Source organism: Carassius carassius, chromosome 37, assembly GCF_963082965.1.
Source record: "Carassius carassius chromosome 37, fCarCar2.1, whole genome shotgun sequence".
NCBI lineage: Eukaryota > Metazoa > Chordata > Actinopteri > Cypriniformes > Cyprinidae > Carassius > Carassius carassius.
Genome location: NC_081791.1, coordinates 24,039,171 through 24,064,030, shown reverse-complemented (window position 1 = coordinate 24,064,030; position 24,860 = coordinate 24,039,171). Strand labels below are relative to the sequence as shown.

Below are 24,860 nucleotides of genomic sequence, written 5' to 3'. Positions count from 1 at the left end.
TTGACATTGTGAAGCCAGATTCCCAAGATTAATGATACTCATTAGGCAGTTTTTTTTTAAATTTTTACTGGTTCTTTTAATTGTTTTAATAAAAAAATACCGCTTACCGCCAGTTCATATCAGTCTGAAACACGGTCCCTGTATCATTTACTTTATTAGCAGAGAAATTATTTATTTCATATGTTAGGGGGAAAAAAAAACATTATCTGAAATATTCCAAAATGAACTGGATTTGAATCAAAAAAAGGATTAGAGTGAATCAGAATCACATCATATATAGGCTATATATATATGTGTGTGTGTGTGTGTGTGTGTGTGTGTGTGTGTGTGTGTGTGTATTCTATTTGTCTACATGGAGCACATGACCCATAAATTATTTACCAATAAATAAAAGTGCAATTAGATTTCCCAGATGAACCATTGCAGGCTTCTCTTAAAGTACAGTAGGGTTAAATGCAACTCAGTGTTTTATCCCGTTTAATTTCTTTAGAGAATTGGGACCGTTTGTGCTGTGCCTGACAATTAACAGCACCCCTCTGGAGTGATGCAGGCATCCATTTCACAGAGAAACGAGGAGGAACATTTGTCTCCAGCACTCATTAGACTTCTTCATCTGAGCCAACGGAGGAAAATCGCACACAGGCATTATTGCGCCGCCGCCCTCGTGATTGGAGCCGAGAGAAATGTGCTGAATACACCACAGTTTTATTCTGTGAGCACTGAAACATGGTAACTTTTTTTTCGGATCTTCTGCAGGACGTCGTTTATCACGAGCCATTTTCTCACATGTCCTTTCCACGTGGTGATACTGAACAGCAATATAGTTGCTCTTTATAAACCATTTTCTTCTGTTTCTTTGTCTTAATGGTGCTTTCTAAGACAATCATCACTATTGCTATTGCTCATAGGTACAGTTAGAGGTTCATGATCAGGTTCAAATCTTTAACCTTAAGTATTAAACTCATAACTCATCCAACAACATTCATGGAGCACACATGAATGATTCCGCAAATGATTTCTAAACTATCACTTGCCTGGCATATATTAAAATAGATCGAAAGAATAAAAATAATAACCTAAAAAAAGGCCTCAGTAAAAGGAATGCACCAATATTGGAATTTGGACCAATATTAGTTTTCATTGCAATGAAAATAAAATAATTAAATAAATAAATAATTTTATATGTTATACATGGAAAAAAAGCCTTAGCAATAGGGATGCGCCATAATGAAAATTTCAAAATGATAATTACATCAATAGTTAATGGTAATGCTGTGACTGATCACTAAAAAAAAAAAAAAAAAAATGCTTTTAATGCTGAAAAGCAATAAACCAACATTAAAATTCCCATCACTATAATGCTTAAATAGACAATTTTCATGCTGTGACTGATAAATAATAATCAATATATAAAAAAATACAATTAATCATTTTAATTAATGCTGAAAAATAGGGATAAACTGATATCAAACTTCCAGCCAACATGATAATTAAATCATTTGAACAAATTAAACAATTAATAAAATGTTACAACTGAACTTAGGCATCATAATAACGTTGGATGATGATAAGCAATCTAAGAACATCAAAAATAAGAATGCATACAAATAAATATCCAATAACGACTGATTACGATCTACTGTACTTAGCAACACACTAGCAACCCCTCAGAACACGCCCTGGCACCCATCCACAAGACTCATGGCAGCACAAACAAACACTGACTCCTCATTTAGTTTCTGCTGGACACTAAACTGACGAGTGGTTTTTGTTCTACAGCTCCCTACGGACAGCAGCCATCTAATCAAATCAGCTTCCGCTGTCCTTAATAAGCCAATACAGCGTCATGAAGGGTTTAGGCAGAACGGAGGGGAAAAGGGTCGATCTCATAGATGTGTGATTTATGGCCAAACACAAGGTGTGTGGACTGCTCGCTGTAAAGAATGAGCTGGCCTGATAAGAGTGAACACTCTCTCCGGCAGACGCTGGAGTCAGTGCCAAGAGCCGAGCACTACCTGCAACTAAACACTCACATCCAGCACGAATATAAAGCAGCCGCAGAGGGCTGTATCATTTACCACTAAAGAGGTGATTCACTTGTTCTTTTCTCCTCTAGGTACTGCCGTTGCACTATGAAATGGATAAGAGCTGTTATGTAAGAGATATCATTATACATTTTCCCACATATTACAAGGCTACTTTGTAAATAAACAAGAAAAACAGTCTGTTATGACACAAAAAACAACCTAGAAGAACAACATGAGCAATAATACCACCAAATGAATAAGTATTATTGATCACACACACACATACACACACACACACATTTTATTTATTTTTAAGATATTTTTGTAAATATATTTAAATTTATATTTTCAGAATTATAATTATATATTGATGATTTACTTTTAGATATGTATAATTTACATTTATACATTGAAATCTACACCTACATATTACAATTTACATTTATATATTCAGATTTATAACTACATATTCCAACTTACATTCATATATTCACACTTATGACTATATTTTCAGATTTACATCTATATATTCAGAATTTACACTTATCTAGTCAGATTTATAAATATACTGATTTCCTTATATTTATTCAGACTCCTAACTACATATTCTGGTTTACATTTATATATTCAGATTTGAATCTATGAATTCAGATTTATAATTCTGATTTAATTCTATATATTCAGACTTCTAACTATATATTCAGATTTTTTTTATTTATAGTTTTTTCCTTTAAACGTACTAAATGAGTGTGCACATACACACACACACAAACACACATATATGTTATGCATTTATGTGTTTGTTTTAAAATAGGTTGAGTGGCCCAAACTAAGCAACCTGCTTAAGTTTTTGATTTTATTAATTTATGGATGGTTTGCTGATGTGGTCTAACAGAGGGTTTCTGTGTTTCTCCCTATTTCTAAATCTTAATGCATTGTTTCCCTGAATAAAGCTATGTTTTGATGATGAATAATGCAGCATAATTTCTACCCCCTAACTTCCTCTCCATCAGCAGTACATTTGAAATTAAATGGGAAACAAACATTAAGCAGCACTGCATATTATGACATGAGATGTCCAAGTAGTTGGCCTGATTCAGCCTTTTTTGCATATTCATTATGTAAGGCTACGAATGCAAATGAGGCACTCTGCCGAAGTTTGTAGAAAGCTGAAATTAGTGATGCAGACCAGTTCCAGGATGAATCATTATTCACCTGATGCCTTTGTCTGGTAATCCTTTGAGGTGGCTCAATCACGTCACGGGTCACGATAAATGGCAAAAATTTCAGTACAGATGATGGAGACTGCTCCGATCCTTCAGGAAATGAAGATTCAAGATTGGTTTTCCTCTAAAGACAAAAAAACGCATAAAGATTAGCAATGAGCTCTGCAATGATCTCTCATGTCTACTCTTCGCTGTCTTTTGACATTTAATTTGATCTGACTTCTAATTTCAACTCAGTCATGATGCCTCAGACATTACCGTGCTGATATTTTATATTCTATTCTTTAGTGTGGGATTTTGAACTCCCACGCTCACATTTTCTAAGCAACAGAACCAGACGGCACAAACATGTATTTTGATAAATAACCATTTACTAGTAGAGCAGGGATTTTGTGCCACAGTCCAAGACTGAATGATACGGTTTATTTTATTACATTTTATTTTGTTATTGATTGAAACAGTTTGGAATGTAAGGTTCAAAATCCAATTATTTTGGAATGTGTTTCAGTCAAAAATCTGCACTACACTTCAAATGTTTGGGGTTGTTAAGATTTTTTCATGCATTTTATGCTCACCAAGGCTGCATTTCTTTGATCAAAAATACAGTAAAAAATTGTAATATTGTTAAATATTTTTATAATTTAAAAGAACTGTTTTCTATTTGATTATATTTTTGAAATGTGGGTTATTTCTGCGATGGCAAAGCATCATTACTCCAGTCTTCAGTGTCACATGATCCTTCAGAAATCATTCTGATATGCTGCTTAGGAAGCTTTTCTAATTATTATCAATGTTGAAAACAGTTGTTCTGCTTAATATCTTTGTGGAAACCACGATTCAGGATTCTTTGGTGAACAGACAGTTAGAAATTTATATTTTTTCTTTCAGTTATTTGAAATAGAAATATTTAGTAACTTTTTATGTCTTTACTGTCACTTTTGATTATCCTTGGTAAATAAAATGATCCATTTCTTCCAAAAAATAAATAAATAAATAAATAAATTATTATATATATATATTGACTCCAAACTTTTGAAAAGAACAAACACATCAGATTTAATTGCTTTTTGGTCACTTTCCACAAACCCTTTTTCAGTAAACAGATTTGCAGTGGAAATCAATCATCCATATGCCCTAACTTGCATTGGCAATGTGCATGAAAGCTTAACAGATACTCCGTTCTATTCAGTCTAAAAGATGAATTATCATCCTCCTGTGAGCCATCAACTTAAAAAAAAAAAAAAAACTAAGCTGAGACGGAAATGATCTGTCAGTCCGGAGAATTGTAATTAAGATGATAAAACATTGGTGTTCCCATTAAATTAATCTGCCCATTGTTACCATCAAATTAAACAGAGAACCCTCAAAAAAGGCCACACATCATGGAGCATTATGGAGTTCCCAAAAATCACAAGAACCCATCCAAATGTTGGTTTCATGTAAATACTGTACAATCCATCTGGAAAAGTCCATGTTCAGTAGGCGTTCAGTACATGTATCCCTGCACACCTTCATCGTTGTGCTCTACAGCACTAAAACAGACACATCTGGTATCCAGCACTTTCTGTTTGTTGCCCACCCATCCATCTGTCTACACTTTCTCCAGTCTATGCTTGAGTGGGCACTGTGTCTCTTGCATGAGTGTCTTGAGGGCTAAGGAACAGCACACTACACAACACTAATAGTTTGCTCGTTCTCTCAACAAGGTGAGTTATGTAAAAACCGAGGCCCTGGGCGGCACTCGTCCTCCGGTGAGTCAGCTGTTGATGTGGAAAGGGCATATCTCTCTCGTGTTTCTGGCTTGTGCTTGATGTTCGCATTAGCCAGCCATCACGGAACAGCACATCACTTTTTGGCAGGCAAACAACCTTATCTTGATTAACTGAATTACTCATGCTTTTGAGGAACTTATTAAAGTTCTGATTGGCCTGACAAACTCGTGAGATTTATTGCGGACCGCTACTCTAATGAAATATTTACAGTTCTTGCACAGCAGCACTTTGTTGATGTTCCTTAAGCATTCTGGTTAAAGTTTGCTCTAAAACCCAAACCCAAAATCCAGTTAAATCCTGAATACGTTTAAACAACTGACAAAATATGAAGCCTACAGAACGTACCGTATAATTCAGTTAATCTATAAAACGTATAATTCAATTAATCAATATATTGACATATCTTACACCTGACTACCAAACAAATTACTGCCGCTTTAGGTCTCAACATACTTTGTTTTAGAAAATGTAATATTACTTTGTAAAAACGTAATACACTCTAAAAAGTCGTTCAGTGCTATTGACCATATGACTTCATTTTAAAAACTATATTTATTCCAATAAATTAATTTATTTTTCTTTCTTTGTTTTTTTGAGTTATCAATAAGTAAAAAGTGTGAATATTTTCGTAACTTAATATTTTCTATAATAAAATTAATTTCATTGGACTACAACATAAATTGATTTTACAAAACTCATTTTAAAAGTTTATACCAGACGTAAAAAGACACGACCCGCCCACCTGGAGCAACGGAAGAACAAGCCCGGGCAAGTCCTTCACGCTCGTCTGTTCCATCAGTTTATTTGAACAAGGTTTTTCACGGAGCCGGATCATTTATACTTCACGTACCCCATGTAAGTAATTCTTTGTATTTTTAAAAGTTTGATTTTACTCTAATTAACGTGTTTGTGTTGTGCAATCTGCAAAAGCACCGCTCTGTTTCCTACAAACATCTGCGACCGCCAAATTCAAATGTGCTCTATCTCAAACAGCTCTTAACTTGAGCCACATACTGTATAAATCTACGTGTGTGTGCGTTTTATAAGTAATGTTGTCTTTGTGTGTTACAGTTTAATGTTTCAGAGGTGTTTGTAACTTCAAACTCTCACTGAGAAACAAGTCAAATGATCAGCGAAGAGCTGCTAAAAATGTCAAGAAACCAAAGAGGGCAGAGGTGAATTACTTGCCCTCACACCCACATGGTGAAACGGATGACACCCTTGAGAATCTGAGACTTGACTTAATTGCTGCCCGTCAGACAAAGGACTCTGTCAGAAGCACAAATGATATGATGGCCAGAACATACAGCTGGAGAAGACAGGAAGTCTCCTGATGTGGCAGAATTTAAGGAAAGATGGCCTGCCCTCTTTGAACCATTCCAGGTAAGTGACTTAGCATTCGGTTTTTCCTGACACTACTCACTTCTGAGAACTTTTTGGAAATTGTGACTTTGACATGAGATAGTACTCACTTTTTTGCTTTGCATAAAGTTCAGATGTTGCTTATCTTTAAAGTCAAACATTTGCTGTCCTACAGGTAAACGAGGAGTTCCGAAGATGTACTGCAGTTCCCCTGGAAGCAACGTTTATGTCACAGCTGGACAAGCACACCCCAAAGCTCCTAGAGCTCTTTAGTGCCAAGGGAGGAGCAACTGGTCAACGCATCAAAAACTTGATCATGGAACTGATACAGGTGGGTCAAAAGTAGTTACTAAGTTAAAAGATACAATATTAATCAATTCAGTAGTTTGTTTTTCAGTTATCTTGCTTTTTTGTTTGTTAATTAGACTAATTAGAAGAAAAACTGTCTCAAGTGTTATTACTATTAATATATTATAATAAATAAAAAAGAAAAACTATTACAGACCTAGGGTAATGATGGCATTACATGGTTGCAGTGAATTTACCAACAAAAAATAATTTATTCATTATTGTTCTATTAACTAGGACCCAAGTGCCACTGCAGTGAAGAAGAGAGATGTCACTCTGAGATGCCTCTTTGAGTATATGGGAGAGAGTGGACAAGAGCTCGTCTCTGATTACTTTGTAAGTATTGTTTCAAAGCAGGTTTGGGTCAGTCTGGTGAACAAGTTTAAATTGTGCTGACTGTTAATGTGAACTGACTGAACCAGCATTTGGCAGGTAGTGGTGGAGTATTTGTTTTTCATCAAAAAATGAGATTGTTTGTCTTAAATACTTTATTTTTTATCTCAAAGGGGGCTCCAGAGACCACTGTTCATGAGGACCTGAAAATGAAGAATATGAGCATCTATGTCTGCCGTGAGCCAGATGCAGTAGGAATCATCATTGAGGGAATACCAGTCCTTACCAATCTTGGAAATCTGGCCAAAGCATGCTGCTTGCTGCTTGGGTTGACATATGCACTTAATCTTGAGTATCCATCCAAGGTTTCCAAAACATTTGAGGTGTTTCAAAGACTTTTCGTGGGACTTGACACACTGCGCCCAAAACCAAGCCCCAAGTTCAAGACTCTGAAAAACAAGCTCCTTGCCTAGGCACTCAGACATGACTGTCACTCTGCACTTGTGAACAGCTGTTTTCTTTGTCTGTTCAACATCATTATACACTGGACATAATGTTGAATTTTTCAGGATGTTCTAATGGTTTGTTCTTGTCATGTGTTATACTGTGCTGCAGGTCATACTTTCTGGTGTGAAAAAGTTTATATTTTATACACACAAAATAGCCCTGCTGTGAAGCTGCACTTTAAAAACTGGTCAGTTAGTGGGATCAGTGAAATGTTTAACTAAAGAGGTTTCAAAATATTCACACACGCTGTGAAGGTATTATGCTAAGCTGCACTTTTTAAGTTGAGGTCAGATGCTCATGATTGTGACCTGTAATGTTAGTGTTAAATGTTTCAATGTTATGTACACACTGTACTGTTAAGGTGTTTTACTAACCAGCCGTTTATAAGCTAAGGTCATGCTTTAATGCAAGAACACAGATGTTCTTGATAGTTTATACTGTCCAGCTCATTGCTACTGTTTGTATATGGCTTTTGACAAAAGTGCCTGTTAACTTGATATTGAAATGTTTTAATATTATGTACACAGTAAAAAACCATACTGTGAAGGTGTTCTACTAACCTGCACTTTATAAGCTGATACATATGTTATTGGTTGTTTACACTGTACAGCTCATTGCTGCTGTTTGTATATGGCAATTAATAAATATTGGAAATTGACACAGTAGCTAAGCAATTAATTATTTGAAGCAGTTTACACTTCCAAAACAAGAAAGGGCAAATTGGTTAAAATTAATAAATCAGAAGACATTAACTAGTATTTTTTCATTTAAATGTTACCTATTTTAATTAAGTCTAGTGTGTGTAATATGCTGATATTTTTTACATTGATTGTACTCAATTTATTGGCTTTTTCTGAAAATGCTACTTCAAATTTTTGCATACATTGAAATGCATATTATTAAGTTGTCCTTACTCAAAATATCAGTTAGTTCACTAAACTTGCAAAAAGTAGTTGGAAAATGTTGTCTTAATTTTATTGAGTTAGATCCAAGTAACAGTTTTAACAGTGTATACTGTATGCAATGTTTTTCGGTTATCATATACAGGAGGTTGTCTTTTGTAGAGAAGGGATGCACAAAAATCATCCCATCAGTGTGCCAGATTTTTTTCACTGTAAGATATTCTGGAGCAAAAAAAAAAAATGTTTCTCATTTGTTTTCCATTTCCACTGTGCAGAGCTCATCAGTCACCAAGCACTGTCAGTTTAAAATGATCTGGCTTATAACTATGGTAAATGAGATGCATCAAGTCTGTTTTAAACCCTGTGTTTAATCTTCATTGGTTTAAAGAGTATTAATACTCAAATAGGCTTTTCATCAACAAAAACTGCTTGTTTTTATCTCGTGAATTATTGTGCTTATGAATGAATGGTGCATTTGTGTTGCTGAAGATGAGACTGAAAGTTCTTTATGAATGGATCATTCATTATATAACTGATGAATAGTTTTGTACTGAATCTTTGTGGCTGTCAGTATTTGTCATGCAAATTCAGACAGACGTTCATGCTGTTGCTAGCAATTCACGACTTACAATTTATTAATGATATTTCAGTCATGCTGTTTCTTTCATAGTATTGAAATACATATTTGCAATAACGCAATGGCCCATTGATGAGGAGATCTTGAATATTAGCTTTTAATTCTATCGTTCTTTGGCTTTCTCTCGGCATGACTCGACACTGCCATCTACAGTATATCACTAATAAACACATGTAATATTTAAACACGACAGCCAAAGACAGACAAATCCATACTATTACTGAACATAAAAACTTAAACAACAAACTATAACATTTCCATGTCATTCGTTAAAAAAAAAAATTTCCTCACATTCCATATATTTCCCTCCGTCCATAACTAGCTTTTAACTAACGTTAGTTAACCTTAATTAAATTCCCTGGTGGCTAACATTCAGTGTTTTAGCTTAAATACTGAGTTATCAGGCTGAAATGTATTAACATAACTTAGCTTGCAAAATACTTACAAAGCTATTGTACTACTGAAATGTTAATTTAATTTACCTTTATCTTTACCGTTTGCGGCAGTTCCTGGAAGTTGCAGCTTTTTCCTGTTTTCGCGCCTTCGCCTGTAAACGTTCGGACTTTACCACAAATAATCGATTCTTTGATGTGAAAACGTTTGGAATCGAGTGTCAACTTCACTCAGTGAATCGACTTCAAGGAAAGACGGCATGATTCAAGCGGGATTTTTTTTATTTATTGCAGTTACTCGTATTGTTTGAGTCTGTACACCAAAAAAAAGTTCACTTCGATGACTAGCATGAGTAGCATGTTCCATCATTATACCTGGAGGTGGAGATGCCATTAAGTGTGCAATGAGTGAATCTTCGAGCCATTCATTCAAGAGAGTTGTTCAAAAATACAGAGTAGTTCACGACTGATAAACACCACAACTGGCATCTATTTTAAAATAATAGTGTTTTAAAATGATCAAACGGACTTGTCTTTTAAATAAGCAGAAAGTGATAGTTTCCAGAAAACTACGATCAGAGATGGAATCAAATCCAAAAATGTTTGAACCAGACTTATACTGTTCAGACTAGATTTGCCTTCTTATAACAAAATGTCTTCTATTTTAAAACCAGGAAATTGAATTCTATATGAAACATCCAAAACAAAAAAACGTAAAAATACTAAAAGCATAACTATAACATTAAAGTCCTACCTACATGTATGTTGGACTCGGTATTTTCTGCACTTATTCACTGGGATTTATAAAAAAATAAAAAATAAAACCCATTGAATACAACTAGTAAAGCAGGACTTACAAGTTTCTATATTTTTCTCTATTATGGTCTCTATTAAAATAGCACTGTGTATGCGGGTTAATTTTCTAAATATATTATACAGTTCTAACATGGTCTAATCTTTCATGATCACTTGATCTTTGTAATACATACTTTTATCTGCACGCCTGAAACAGAGACAGTTCGCTGCCGAGGACTTTTATTATGAAGGAGCTTGAGTTGACAGGGAGTTGTACAGCAGCACAGCTTTAGTAAAGGTAGTCAAAAAATGTTTTAACTTTTATTCGGTGCATGTTTGTCCTGTTGACCACTATTAGTATTATTTCAGTTACCATTGTCGTGAGTTTACTTAAATATAAAACTAAAAGTTTTAAGTTTTAAGAGCGCTGGTTGTTTTCGGAAGGCATTGCTAGCCATCCAAGCTAATTTACAGCTGATATGTTTTTGTTAGTTACCTACAATATCTGTGAAAACGAAACAAAACAATTCCAACACAATCTGTATTTAAAATGTAAATACAAATATTTAACCTTTTGAAAAATGACTTGTTAATAAGCTAGGAGTGGGTATGTTGTTGACACCAAACTTGGAGAAGTTATTTTTTTTTCTATTATTATTGTGAGATTGTTTTCATATCAGCTGGTCAGACTGAAGAATGGAGACCAGTGGCAAACCCTCTACAGCACAGATTGTGTTGCTGGCCACTAGCTCGGCTCTGACTGCTGTCTTATACACCATATACAAGAAGAAGTCTATCCATGTAGCCAGATTAAGGGTACCCAGATCCTGGTGCATTTCTTTGAATAACACTATCACTAGAAGAATTAGATCATACTTAAGCCTGTTGTTTAACAGGAAGCCAAGAGGATGCCATTAAATCCAGATCTCAAAGTGATCCTCGATGAAGCTCCAGGAAAATGTGTTCCTTATGCAGTTATTGAAGGTATGGCTTCTAAAGTAAAGTGTCATAAAGTTATGCACTTTGCTGATGTAGATACAATAATGATCCACTGGAAAATAATTAGAGAGAAAATATGGGATTTAATTGGTGTAGATGTTGTAATATTTTTTATTCATGCTGTTTCTTTAGGTGTTGTGCGCTCAGTGAAGGAGACGTTGAACAGTCAGTTTGTAGGCAACTGTAAAGGGGTCATCGAGAGGTTAACCCTAAAAGAGAAGAAGATGGTGTGGAATCGAACAACACATATATGGTACATGTTTATAATGTATATCAATTATACACTATACTATGGGTATTGTCCATTACATTATCAGTTACATATATATGCATATATATATATATATATATATATATATATATATATATATATATATATATGTGTATATGTGTATATACAAAATATATACACATTCTTTGAACTTTTAATTGTATTTAAATATTGTAATAATTTAAATATTCATTATTGTTTTAATATAAAGTAATATTTCCTAAATATTTAGTTTCAATAATTATACTTTTAAAATTGTGCTTTACATATTTAAATATAATTAATATTTAAATAAATATAATATTTTAAATATTCTTTATTTTAAAATGTGTAAAATATTTCATTTTAAATATTTATACTTTATTAAAAGTTTTATGTATATGTGTGTGTGTGTGTGTGTGTGTGTGTTTAGATAGTATTCTTAAAATATTTGTTTTAATATAAAATTATATTTATGATAATATTTAGTTTAATAATTCTTCATTTACATTTTATATAACACTTTATTTAATTTTTATTAGACTTTCCCATTTATTTAAATATTTAATGTTTACCACATTTTATGTATCTCTATGCAGCGGTTTTATAATAAAAATATAATGCTCACTAGCAGTAACTGTATATACCTTATTTAATCTTTCTTTTAGGAATGATTGTGAAAAGGTCATCCACCAACGCACCAACACCATGCCCTTTGACCTCGCCCCACATGATGCCACCATTCCTACAATGGTGCGCGTGGTCCGTCCACTCGACGCAGCCGAATTGGATCTGGAGACCACCTATGAGAACTTTCATCCCTCCCAGCAGTCTCTGACCAACGTTGTCAGCCACTTCATCAGCGGCGAGCGCCCGCAGGGCATCCAGGAGACAGAAGAAATGCTGCGTCTGGGTGCCAGCATGACGGGGGTAGGGGAGCTGGTGCTGGACAACAACCTGGTTCGTCTTCAACCCCCTAAACAGGGCCTGCGGTATTTCCTCAGCCGGCTGGACTACGACACGCTCCTGAACAAGCAAGAGGGTCACCTGCGGATCTGGAGGCTCTTGACGGTGCTGTTTGGCTTGACTGCCTGCGCCACACTATTCTACCTGCTGTGGCGGCAGTATGTACTTCGAAAGGAGCGGAGGAAAGAGCGCACCCTGCTGGACGAGTACAGGAAGTGGCAGAGCAAACGCTTGCAGGAGCTCCATCTGGCTGAGGAGGATTTTTCTCCTACTTCATGCACGGTATGCTTGAACCGTGAGCGCTCGTGCGTGTTTCTGGAGTGTGGTCACGTGTGTGCCTGTGAGGAGTGCTATAGGGCCCTGCCCGAACCGAAGAAATGTCCCATCTGCAGGGCTACAATAGACAGGATTGTCCCTCTGTATAACAGTTAAGAGGCCTGATTATAAATACGTAGTATGCAATTACTTTGAAATGAGGCATTTTGGGTGTGAGCAGAGCGTTTCATGCCATGTAATATCAACAAATATTATGCAAATACTCTGCAGTAAAAAAATTCTCCCAGTTTGTTTTCTATTGATTGCTCACACTGTTGGAAATTGTTTTCCCCACTCGTGCCTGTGTGAACTGAAATTAAATGTCCTTTGTTATTTCATCCAAAATAAATAAAAAAAGACAATTTTCTTAAATAAAAAATTAAAACAAGCCCTACTTATCTTTCTTTATTATTTAAAATATATTTTTTTATGCTTTACATTTATTATTTACAAGTAAAATATAAATATTTAAATATAATTGTTAATATTTTTTGCATTTCAATAGTGAATGATTTATGAAAAGTAATACACTTAGTCATGATGAATATGTTGCAAAACTTAAAATACGCTTTATTTTCTTTATGTAAAATAAAATGTTAAATATTTATTTGCTCATTAACTTGATGGTTTGTGGTGCCCTTTCATTATTTTTATTTTTCATTTTATTTTGTTTGTTTTTATTCGTTTTTTTTTGTAAGAGTACTGTGGGCGTTTTTTTTTTTTTTTCATACATTAAAACTCATTTAATCGGAATTATTAAATGGGAATCTCTAAATGCCAGGGAAAGTTCAACCAAATCATTTTGTTCTTTGTTCTTCGATATGAAAATGGTTTTTATATTAGTTTGCATAATTTACAAAAATATAACAACAGATTGAAAATAATAAAGAACCTTTGTTCTGTAGTGGATCAGCTCATGTGATGTATTATGAATTTGCAAACAATTGATACTTTATTTCAATGAAGCAGCTGTGTAAATGTTAGAGCAACATTTCTTTCTTCCAGAAGAATAACAAATATATACTTAATTTGGAAAGGAAATTGTGACGTCTTAAAAGTCTGCAAAGTAACAAAAGTCTGTAAAGCCAAAATTATACTACTTAATATTTAGAAATATATCAACTAAATGTTTCCTAATTAATCTTGAAGGGCCACAATAAAGGTGGTAGCTCATTTTCTGAAGAGTTCAAACCTACCACCTTTCAGTTTTGTAACCATATCTTTAATCACTAAAGTACACTGGAAACAATTAAGTGAGAGGATTGGAGCAGCGGCACACAGGTGATATGCATCAATGTGGATGGAAAGGGAGCACATACTAAGTGTTACCTTACGAAAAAAAAGATCAGTCATTTTAGATGATAAAAGAAGCAAATACAGTATCTCTCACCCAATGCCGTCGCAACAACTGCACATTTTCTTGAAAGCTGTACCACACGGTCTCCAGATGTTTTGCAGCAAGTCAGAGAACCCTTGAACAGCTTTTTTGTCGACAACTGAAAAAATGAAGAAGGTGAATCACACAACAGACGTCTGGTAAATGTTCTAAATATGTATCAAATTATGACTTAAAAGTATTGATATTATATTTAATGATTATGAATAGCCTGTATGGTAAAATGGTCTTCAGTTACTAACTACATGTTTGTGATATGAATATATAAATGTGTAATACATACAAGTGTAATACTGTGTTGTGCCTGACTTATTAACCAGAAAAAAACATATATATTTCCTATTACTTACTTAACTTTTTTCACAGTTTTGCAGTTAATTTTTTTCCCGTCACCCTCAATCCACAATCACACACAAGGAAGTCATTCACTTCCTTCAATGCGAAACACAAGCCATCACTGAAAAGTAGCAGTGATCTCACTCTCATGTAATGGACCAGTTATAGCAAATAAAATAATTTCAAAGTATAGTGATTTAGTTCATAATGAAACTACCATTCAAAAGATTAGGGTCAGTAAGGTTTTAAATAATACAAATTTTATTCAGCAGGGAGGCATTAAAATAAAGTAAAAATTTAGATTTAAAAAAATATATGTTACAAATTAATTATATTTCAAGTTTTTATTTTAAAAATATATCGCCATTTCCAAAAGCTATTATAGAGTAATTGTTTTTAACATGGATAATTATAATACATGTTTTTTGAGCAGCAAATCAGCGTATAAGAATGATTTCTGAAGGATCATGTAATGCTGAAAATGTAACTTTGCATCACAGGAATTAAAATATATTCAGATAGTAAAACACTAATTTTAAATTGTAATAATATTTCACAATATTACTGCTTACTGAATCAAATAAATGCAGCCTTGGTGAGGATGAGAGCAGAAAGGAAAATGAAAATCATACTGACCCCTACATTTTGAATAGTAGTGTAAATATTGCTGCTGGTCTACTGTATATAGGAATAGCTATTTAATTGCATTTTAAAGATGTTCCAACTTTGTAGTAAATTGCTTATTTCTGCTCTGCTTGTTTGTAGCTGCTACTGTATATGGCTTGCCACTGTACTTTTGACAGCTTGAACATCTGGGAAATAGTTTTTTCAAAATGATGTATTTTGCCAGCTTGACTGGTGTAGGCAACATGGTGCAAGACAGCAAGACCTGGTTTGTGCTCCACTGTCTAAATTGCAGTTAAAAACTATTGCTTTGATATTATCTATGTACTGTATATTTTACAAACAATATTATGAAACATAAACAATTAAAGAACATGCACATTTCTTTAGTTTGCATTGATTGCACATAAAATAAGAGTACGACTGTATCTGACCAATAGATGGAGCTAAACACCTTTCTGTCTTCACCTTTAATCTTGGAGGATCACTATGGGTTGGTTAGTACTGAGATAACCGTCAACATAATGCCTTAAACTATTAAAACCACCAGAAATCTTCAAAACCTCTCTAGCTTGACTAAAGCTGCAGATGAAATCATATAAGCCACTAATGATTTAAATCCAGATTGTAGTCTATAGACATACAATAAATGAAAGCACATGCATGAATCATAATATAGGCCTACAAAATAACAGAATATTATTATGAATATGACTTTGAATTAACATTAGTATTATATAATGGTAGGTAATGTTCTTAATGAAAGTGTTACAGAAGAAATCAAGTTTTTTTTATTAAAGACGTAAAAATGTTACAGTAAAACCATCAACTGGTTAACTGTATAGCTGTATATAAAAATATATATTTTATTTGTAATTTTATTGTAAACGTAAAAATGTTTTGGAAGGAAAATGCAGTAATTTTAATAGCTAAGATTTTAATAGCTCAATTAATATATTAATTCCTAATCCTGTAAAAACATAATCATTGTATTTTTATGCTAAACTTCTGGTCAACACATAGACTTTTTTGTATTTCACAGTAGCTACATTGTCTGTCTATAAGAGTCTTGCTTAAAGGCACAATTGTGGTTAGATTATGAATTTTAAGGAATAATTCCCTCAAAAGTAACAATATTATGAAACATTATTCCACCTCAGGCTAGTCTAAGACAAGTATGTTTCTTCATTGGAACAGATCTGGAGAAATTTTGAATTACATCACTTGCTCACCAATGGATCCTCTGCAGTGAATGGGTGCCGTCAGAATCAGAGTCCAAACAGCTGATTAAAACATCACAGTAATCCAAAAGTAATCCACACCACTCCAGTCCATCAATTAACATATTGTGAAGTGAAAAGCTGCATGTGTTGTGGCTAAAATACAAGTCCTTGTTCCATAATATTGTTTTCTAGATTATTGTGATGTTTTCATTAGCCGTTTGGACTCTCATTCTGACGGCACCCATTCACTGCAGAGGACCCATTGGTGAGCAAGTGATCTAACGATAAATTTCTCTAAATCTGTTTTGAAAAGGAAACAAACTCATCTTAGATGGCCCTGGCCTTGCATGAAGGTGAGCAATTTGTTTAATTTTTGGGTGAACTACTGTGGGATTCGATCCCACAACATAAACCCATGCCACCCATATTCATGTTCTAAATGGTTAAGAAAAATGATGACAAGGCATGAATCAACCCTAAATGTATTAGAAAGTCAAACCCTTCTTACACCACTAAGCCACAGTACCTATGTGCAAAGACACGAATGCGACAAGTTTCTGGGTGCTAGTGATGGTAAATCACGAATCAACCCCAGTGGGATTCAAACCCACATCCTTTTGGATATCTTTAACCACTAAGCCCCAGCACCCAGGTGCCGCAGGCAGCAGAGTGAGGTGGAGGAGGGGGATGGAGTGACGTCTCTCTGCTCTCTCTGAGGATCCGTGTGTATGTTTTCGCATCGCGCTCCTGTTTTGCATCTACATCAGTTTTTCCGAGTGACTCCTGCGCATCGCCTGTAAGTAACGACAGGGAAAGTGAAAGTTTCTCCCGTAGTATGAAGGTAAAACACAGCTGCATCTGATCGCGACAGTGAGGTTCTCGCTCGTTAGTTATCGATTCTTCCCGTTCCTCTTCATCGATTATTGTGACCGGGATCATGTCAGAAGTGCTGCCTTACGAAGAGAACATCTCTCATTATGGCGATGATGGAGATGAAGAGCAGATATCCCTCACCTGTCGTCTGCAGAACAACAGCAGTAACTTCTTCAGTTCTGGGCAGAACAAACGAGCTCCGAAACTCGGGCAGATCGGACGCAGCAAGAGAGGTGGGACACCACTTACTTACGTTGTTTCGTTGGTGAAATAAAACTAGGAGTCGGGTTTCTAGTCTTAAAACATGTATTAATGTTGTCATATTCAGCAAACTAAAAATACCTAATAAATGAGTCGAACGAATGCATTATTCTAACTATTACCTTTGATATGACACCGATTCCTTGAATATGCAAATGTATGGCATCACGTGATGATGTCAGCATGATGCGTTTGCTTTTGCCTGCTTGTGAGTTCATGAGTTTTCATCTCATGGCAAATTGTTTAGTTTTCTATAGTTTTGATGTAGCTACAGTAGGAAATTTACAAAATATCTTCATGGAACATGATCTTTACTTAATATCCTAATGATTTTTGGCATACAAGAAAAATCTATAATTTTGATACAATGTATTGTTGGCGATTGCTACAAATATATCCATGCAACACAAGACTGTTTTTTTAAATAAAGCTATGGGTTCTTGTCACCATGTAATGTTTTGCAGTCCAATTAAAAGTTTTTAAAATGTTTAAAGTTGAAATATTATGTTTAATGTTAGTCCATTCGGTATTATCAGGCCATACCAAGCAACAGACTTAGAATTAGAAAATGTATATTTAAAATAAATGAATTATTGCATGTCATTGTTTTATATATATATGTTTTTTTTTTTTACATTTATTTGATTTATTTTTTGCAGTCTTCAGAGCCTGACTGTCAAATTCTTGTCCTGAAGTCTTGTCATTTCTTCAAGTGCCTCACGTTTGACCCCAGTGCCCCTTGTGATTTCTCTTTCAGTTGTCATAGAAGATGACAGAATTGATGAAGTCCTGAACAACACAGCAGAAAAGTCATCGGCGGGAGTGTAACGCACAAGGACGTTGTTAAAACTGCAGAAAATCGTGGGTTCTGTGCATTCTGCATCGAAAGCACTTTGCAGTCCCTCTTGGTATGGGTTGAATTACACGCTGCGGCAGCAGGCGAGGAGAACGTCCCTGCTGCGGGCATCCAAATGGAGGAAGCGGGGGTCTGTCTGCTTTCTCTCTTTAAGGGCATGTTTCATATCCCTTCTTATAAAGTGACATCCTACACTGGACACACAAGTCCTACGTTGTTTAATACATGTGGAGTTGGTCTGTAGTGGTCCAGATTCAGTTTATATTGTGAGAGGAATGCATTGATATCACAAGCAAAATCTGTCAACTTTTGTTCTTTATTTTGCTGTGAGACTGAGCACTTGGTTTCTCCATATCTTGTTGTGCACAGTGAAAGTGTTTTTCACTTGAAATATCTTAATTATGATCTCTTGGATACATTTTTTGTTCTTTTGCCGAGACGACAGAATAAGCAAAGGTGTTTTTTTATAGGATGAGAAAGGAAAGGCTACTTTTTTAAATCAATCATGTTGCATATTGTAATATTTTGATGTTGCTGCAAACTGCCTGCTTAGCCTGAGTTCAAAAGCTTATTTTTATATCAAAGAGCTATTTCTGAGAAAGAAAAAAAAGGCTTATTTGAGTTGTGACAAACGTGGTTGTCACAACTCTCAGCTAAATGGATTTTGATCACTTCTGTGCCAAGATTTAGCAAAATATGTTGACTTGTGTTTCTGTTCACTCGAGTAATGTGAAGTTTTCCAGCCCTGCCTCTCATTTATGGTTCAGGGCTTTTTTTAACTGCCTTTTGTTTTGTTTTTTTGCATGAGACAGCCACAAACGCCTCCTTCTGTGGCAGTGAATTATTAATATATTTACAGTAATGTTGCTCTGAAAGACAAACCTCAGACTCTTGAATATTGTGTATGTTGCACTTCTCTATACTGTTAAACAGGGCTATATTTGCAATGAAATGTATCACCAATAAAATGTGATTATATAACAGAACTCCCTCACTCTCACTGTACACTATGTGAAATTTCTTCCCTTTGTTGAAGATGAAGCTGCGGTCTTGAATTCCTCTTCCTTCAGTTATAAGGTGGAGCTTTTTTAAAACAAATGCTTTCTTATTAAAACAGGCCTGTCCGAATGTAACAGTCTTAGTTGTTGGTTCAGTAATGAGAAATGCATTTTAGTTGCTTAACCCAAAAAAATGTGCTTCAGTCTCTTAAAAAATAAATAAATAAATCAGTGTAAAATAGTTTAACAAATTCAATATTGATCCTAAAATGAGCACACACACACACAAAAAAAGTGTCTACAATGATTGATTTTCCAATAAAAGAATTTTAAAGCTAGACACTGCACTACAGTTTCTATATCTTTGAGATTTAAACTATGTTAGCAAGAGTTTAAACTACTATCAGGATCATATAAAGAATGTAAACCTGGAAACCTGGTAAAGGATTCATGAAGCTACACATAACTAAAAGTATGTCTGGCTGAAAAAAAAAAAAATTACAATGCTTAAAAGATGCTGATGAGCTTAACAGTTGAAATGAATCACATTTTTGTACCGAAGAATTAATGTATACTACCATTGAAAATTTTGAGTTGTTTTTTGTTTTTTTAAGAAATGAATACTTTCAGTGAGGACACATTAAATTGATCGAATGTGACAGTAAAGTCAGCAAAAGATTTAAATTTCAAATAAATTCTATTCTTTAGAATTCATCAGATAACCCTGAAGAAAAATGTCTCCTGGTTTCCACAAGAATATTAAGCAACTCGACTGCTTTCCACATTGATAATAATTAGAAATGAGAATTTCTTGAGCCACAAATCAGCAAATTAGAACCATTTATGAAGCATCATGTGACACTGAAGACTGGAGTAATGACAGGAATAAATTACATTTTAAAACATTAAAAACAGAATATATTTATTTGAAATTGTAATAATATTTCAGAATATTAACTTCATTTGTGATAAAGTAAATGCAGCCTCGGTAAGCATAAGAGAAATCTTATCCCAAACTTTTTAACAGCGTTACATATTTTTACATTTCCACTTTTAATCTCTGGAAAAATAGATTTGTAAATGTTTTCTAATTCCTTTAGAAACATATTTAAAATCGACATTCAGATTTATCCTCAACACAATGGCCAGCCAATCAAACCTACAAACTTAATACCAGATTATTTACTCAGAACTGAGTTTGTTGAGCCACTAAATCCAGATTCTGCTGAAACCAACCTGTAGTTCTTCTCTTTAGCAGATCTGGATGAGCAGGTAATCAGGTGAGAGAAACGTCACAACAGCTCATTCTCTCTTTACGCTTAAAAGTTTTAGTGGCACCATTTGGACAACATGAGAACAGGGTTAACTTCCTCAATTACAACATTCCCACCTTATTTTCTCACAGGAAATGAAGCAGAGCTGCAGTCGAAATAGCAAAGAAATCTGTGAAGAAAGTGAAGAACTCAGTGTTTGTGTTGCTTTGAAAGGCTCTCTCTCCCACATTACTGAACTCTCTCTACAGTCAGAAGTAAGCTGAATGCACTTAGAAGCACTAGAAGGACTTTACAAACTGAGTTCAGCTTTTTTCACTCTCGTTTTTATTTTAAACTGCTGAGTGCAAGAGGAGCAAGAATGTGATGTTCCTTCTCTGAACATGCCCTCATAACACTTATATCACATTATGCTGCTGAAATGATTTACTTGTAAACAGATTTTTGGTTTTGATTGAACAGCACCGAATAATTCAGTCAGAGAAAATCAGAGACGATACTTCGGTCTGTGAATATGTTGTTGTGTGTATTACACATTACTGTACATGTAAATGTTAGAGATTGAAATGGAAAAAGAATAAAAGAAAACCATAGCAAAATCTTTTAATTGACAACTTTAAGTTACCTTAGTATATATGGGGGGGGGGGGGGTTTAAAAGGATCTACTCATAATTTACAGTAAAAATATATATATATATGTGTCTGTGTGATGCATTACATTTGATTATTATTAAAGATTTATTATTATGATCTGTTATTTTAATAGGATTTTTTGTAAATATTTTCAAGCACAAAAAAGATTTAAAAGGAAGATTAAGAGTGTCATTTCCTAAAAGGGTCTTAGGAAAATAATTGTAAATATATCTGAATAAATCTGAATTAAATAAATCTGTTATTATTTTATCTGTAATCTGCCCATGCTAAATAAATAATAATAATAATCTAGTATAGTGGGTCTATAAGTCATTAATCAGGACATTAGTTCTAATATAATTTTTGTGCAACTAGAGTCACCAAAAAGAACTGCAAAAATATTAATTTTCATTAATATTAAAATATTGACTATGTTTTTTAGATATATGATCAGGCATAGCATTATGACCAGTGTCAGGTGAAGTGAATAACACTGATTATCTCTTCATCACGGCACCACTTAAGGTTAATATTTCCTATATCCTATATTAGGCAGCAAGTCAACATTTTGTCCTCTAAATGTGTTAGAAGCAACAACAACAACAAAAACACTGGTCAAGCATAAGTATTTGAGCAAGTTTGATAAGGCCCAAAATTGTGATGCTAGACAGGTCAGAGCATCTCCAAAACGTACTCGGTTACAAACATAACCTCGGTTATCTCTAGAAGAGGGAACGAGTACTGTGTTTTAGCTAAGACGCTATGGGAAAAGTCTCTTTTCACGAAATACTGAAGCAAAAAATTATCCTTCATTTTGAATTTTTGTAAAGTGTATTTGCAGCAGTACACAGCCATAGGCGAGACGGCTCGCTCGCTCATTGGCTTGCTCTGCGGCAAGTGCACAGCCTATCGAGCGCAGGCTGATGCAATATCAGACCAGCTTCGCGCCCTTCATGCCACTTCCCGCCGAAACGGGTGTGGCCCAACCCTATAAAAGGAGCTCGAAAAGGCTGACTCACCTGATTTATTTCATCGCCGAAGCGAACCAGAGTGAATCGTACACACGGCAGAGAACGCAGTACTCGTTCCCTCTTCTAGAGAGAACCGAGGTTACGTTAGTAACCGAGTACCTTCTCTTATGAGAGTTCTCTTGTACTACGTCTTAGCTAAGACGCTACGGGAACCCCATGTAAAACGCCATGCGAGCAGGGATCACACACCAATAAACCTGAAGCAACGCCCAGGATTTACAGTGTACAGTCACCCGAAGGACTCACAGAGAGTCCAGGACAGGAGAGGGGGGGAGCCCTCCGTCCCATATCTAGCAGCACCCGTAGATGCGGCAATATAACATCACACAGTCGAGGCAAGGCCTGACCAATGTGGCAATGCGGGTCTTACGCAATACTGCCCATATAACAGTCGGCAGCGCATAATGCTCACAAACTCAGAACTCCCATCAGGGCCCTGATTCGGCTATACCGACAGCAGCCTTGCTTGCAAGGCGGGAACCTCCAGGTTATAGAACCTGATAAATGTAGACGGCGAGGCCCAACCTGCCGCCATACATATATCCTGCAAGGAGATCCCAGTAGACCACGCCCACGACGAGGCGACGCCCCTTGTGGAGTGTGCTCTGACGCCCAGTGGGCACTGAAGGCCCCTGGAAGCGTAAGCTAACGCTATGGCATCAACTATCCATCTGGATAGAGTCTGTCTCGAAACAGCCATGCCATTGGAACGTCCACTGAACAAGACAAACAGCTGCTCAGTCTGTCGAAAGACAGCGGAGCGAGACACATAAGCTCTTAAAACCCTAACAGGGCAAAGAAGACTCGAGTCTCCATCCTCTCCTGACACCAACAGGGCAGACAGGGCAATAACCTGATCCCGAAACGGCGTGTTGAGGGACTTCGGCACATAACCGTGCCTAGGTTTGAGTATGACCCTTGAGTCATTAGGCCCAAACTCCAAGCACGACTGGCTCACCGAGAGTGCGTGCAGGTCACCCACACGCTTCACTGAAGCGAGAGCTAACAAGAATACTGTCTTGAACGACAGATGCTGGAGGCTAATCGATTGGATAGGCTCAAAAGGGGGACCCTTCATGGCCTCCAAAACTGCCGTGAGGTCCCATATAGGGACTGACGGAGGTCTGGGAGGATTCAGCCTCCTAGCTCCTCTAAGGAAGCGGATGACCAAATCGTTCCTTCCTATTGACTGACCGAGCGCTGTTTCAGAAAACGCTGCGATGGCCGCCACATAAACTTTGAGCGTGGGTGGGGCTCTGCCCCTATCCAACAGCTCCTGTAGGAAGGAGAGAACCTCCGTCACCTCACAACTAAGGGGTGAACATCCCCGAGCTGTGCACCAGCTGGAGAACACCGACCACTTCGAGGCATACAGCCGTCGTGTCGACGGAGCTCTAGCCTGAGTGATGGTATTTAGCACTCCCACTGAGAGATCAGCGGGTAACCGTTGAGCGCCCACACATGGAGGGACCACAACTCCGCTTGAGGGTGCCAAATCGAGCCCCTGGCCTGTGAGAGGAGGTCCCTCCTCAATGGCACTGGCCACGGGGCGATGTCTGCTAACTGCATAAAATCTGGGAACCGTGGTTGGTTCTTCCAAAAAGGTGCTACCAGCAGTATTGAACATCTCGTTTCTCTCACCCGTTCTATCACCTGCAGAAGGAGGGAGACGGGAGGGAAAGCATAAAGCGGGCAGCACGGCCATCTCCGTGACAGCGCGCTTTCGTTCTTGGAAAAGAACGCGGGGCAGTGAGCGTTTTCGTGGGACGCAAAGAGGTCCACCTCCGCCCTGCCAAATCTCTCCCACAACAGCCGAACTATTTGCGGGTGTAGAGACCATTTGCCCGTGGGAATGTTGTTTCTGGACAGCCTGTCTGGACCCAGATTCTTTAGCCCAGGCACATGAACTGCCCTCAGCGAGCGCAAGTTGCGCTGAGCCCAAACCAGGAGGCGTTCCGTCAGCCTGTACAGGTTTCGGGACCCGAGACCACCCTGGCGATTTATGTAGGACACCACAGACATGTTGTCCGAACGGACTAATACGTGGCGGCCCTTGATTCGGGGGCAAAAGCGCGTCAGCGCGTTCTCCACTGCCAGCATTTCCACACAGTTAATATGTTGGAGCTTTTCCCGTTCTGACCACAGGCCAAAGGACGGTCTGCCCTCGAGCAGCGCTCCCCATCCCGAAGTGGAGGCGTCCGTCGACACCATCTTCACTTTCGAGGAAGTTCCCAGGTTTACACCTGATTGGTAACAGTCGTTTGCTGTCCAGGGTTTCAGGGCTGTAACGCAGCCCTGATCGACCTTGAGACGCAGTCGACCAGATACCCACGCTCACGCAGATGATGCAGAGCAGTGCGTGAATCCGCTTCTCCTTCACTCCTTCTATATCTTCACACACAGGTACAGTTGGCTGCCATGGCAACAGATGTGCTCAGTGTTGTCCTGGAGCAGCGATGTGAGCAAAATCCCCAATTGGTGCCTTTTCTCTATGCAAATAAAACAGCTTTGCATCAAAGCCATGTGT

The 24,860-nt window shown here is 36.6% G+C and overlaps 2 protein-coding genes across 2 annotated transcripts; both read left to right on the top strand.

Annotated features, from left to right (window-relative positions):
* The first annotated feature begins 10,538 nt into the window (after nucleotides 1-10,538).
* LOC132117770 (mitochondrial ubiquitin ligase activator of NFKB 1-like) lies at nucleotides 10,539-13,137 on the top strand. Its single transcript, XM_059527076.1, has 5 exons — nucleotides 10,539-10,599; nucleotides 10,982-11,117; nucleotides 11,198-11,285; nucleotides 11,433-11,553; nucleotides 12,219-13,137. Exons 2-5 carry the CDS (start codon nucleotides 10,998-11,000, stop codon nucleotides 12,946-12,948), a joined length of 1,059 nt encoding a protein of 352 aa, XP_059383059.1. The 5' UTR covers nucleotides 10,539-10,599; nucleotides 10,982-10,997; the 3' UTR covers nucleotides 12,949-13,137.
* A 3,924-nt stretch (nucleotides 13,138-17,061) lies between these two features.
* camk2n1b (calcium/calmodulin-dependent protein kinase II inhibitor 1b) lies at nucleotides 17,062-19,386 on the top strand. The gene is made up of 2 exons (XM_059528315.1): nucleotides 17,062-17,516; nucleotides 18,302-19,386. Exons 1-2 carry the CDS (start codon nucleotides 17,348-17,350, stop codon nucleotides 18,370-18,372), a joined length of 240 nt encoding a protein of 79 aa, XP_059384298.1. The 5' UTR covers nucleotides 17,062-17,347; the 3' UTR covers nucleotides 18,373-19,386.
* Nucleotides 19,387-24,860: the final 5,474 nt, after the last annotated feature.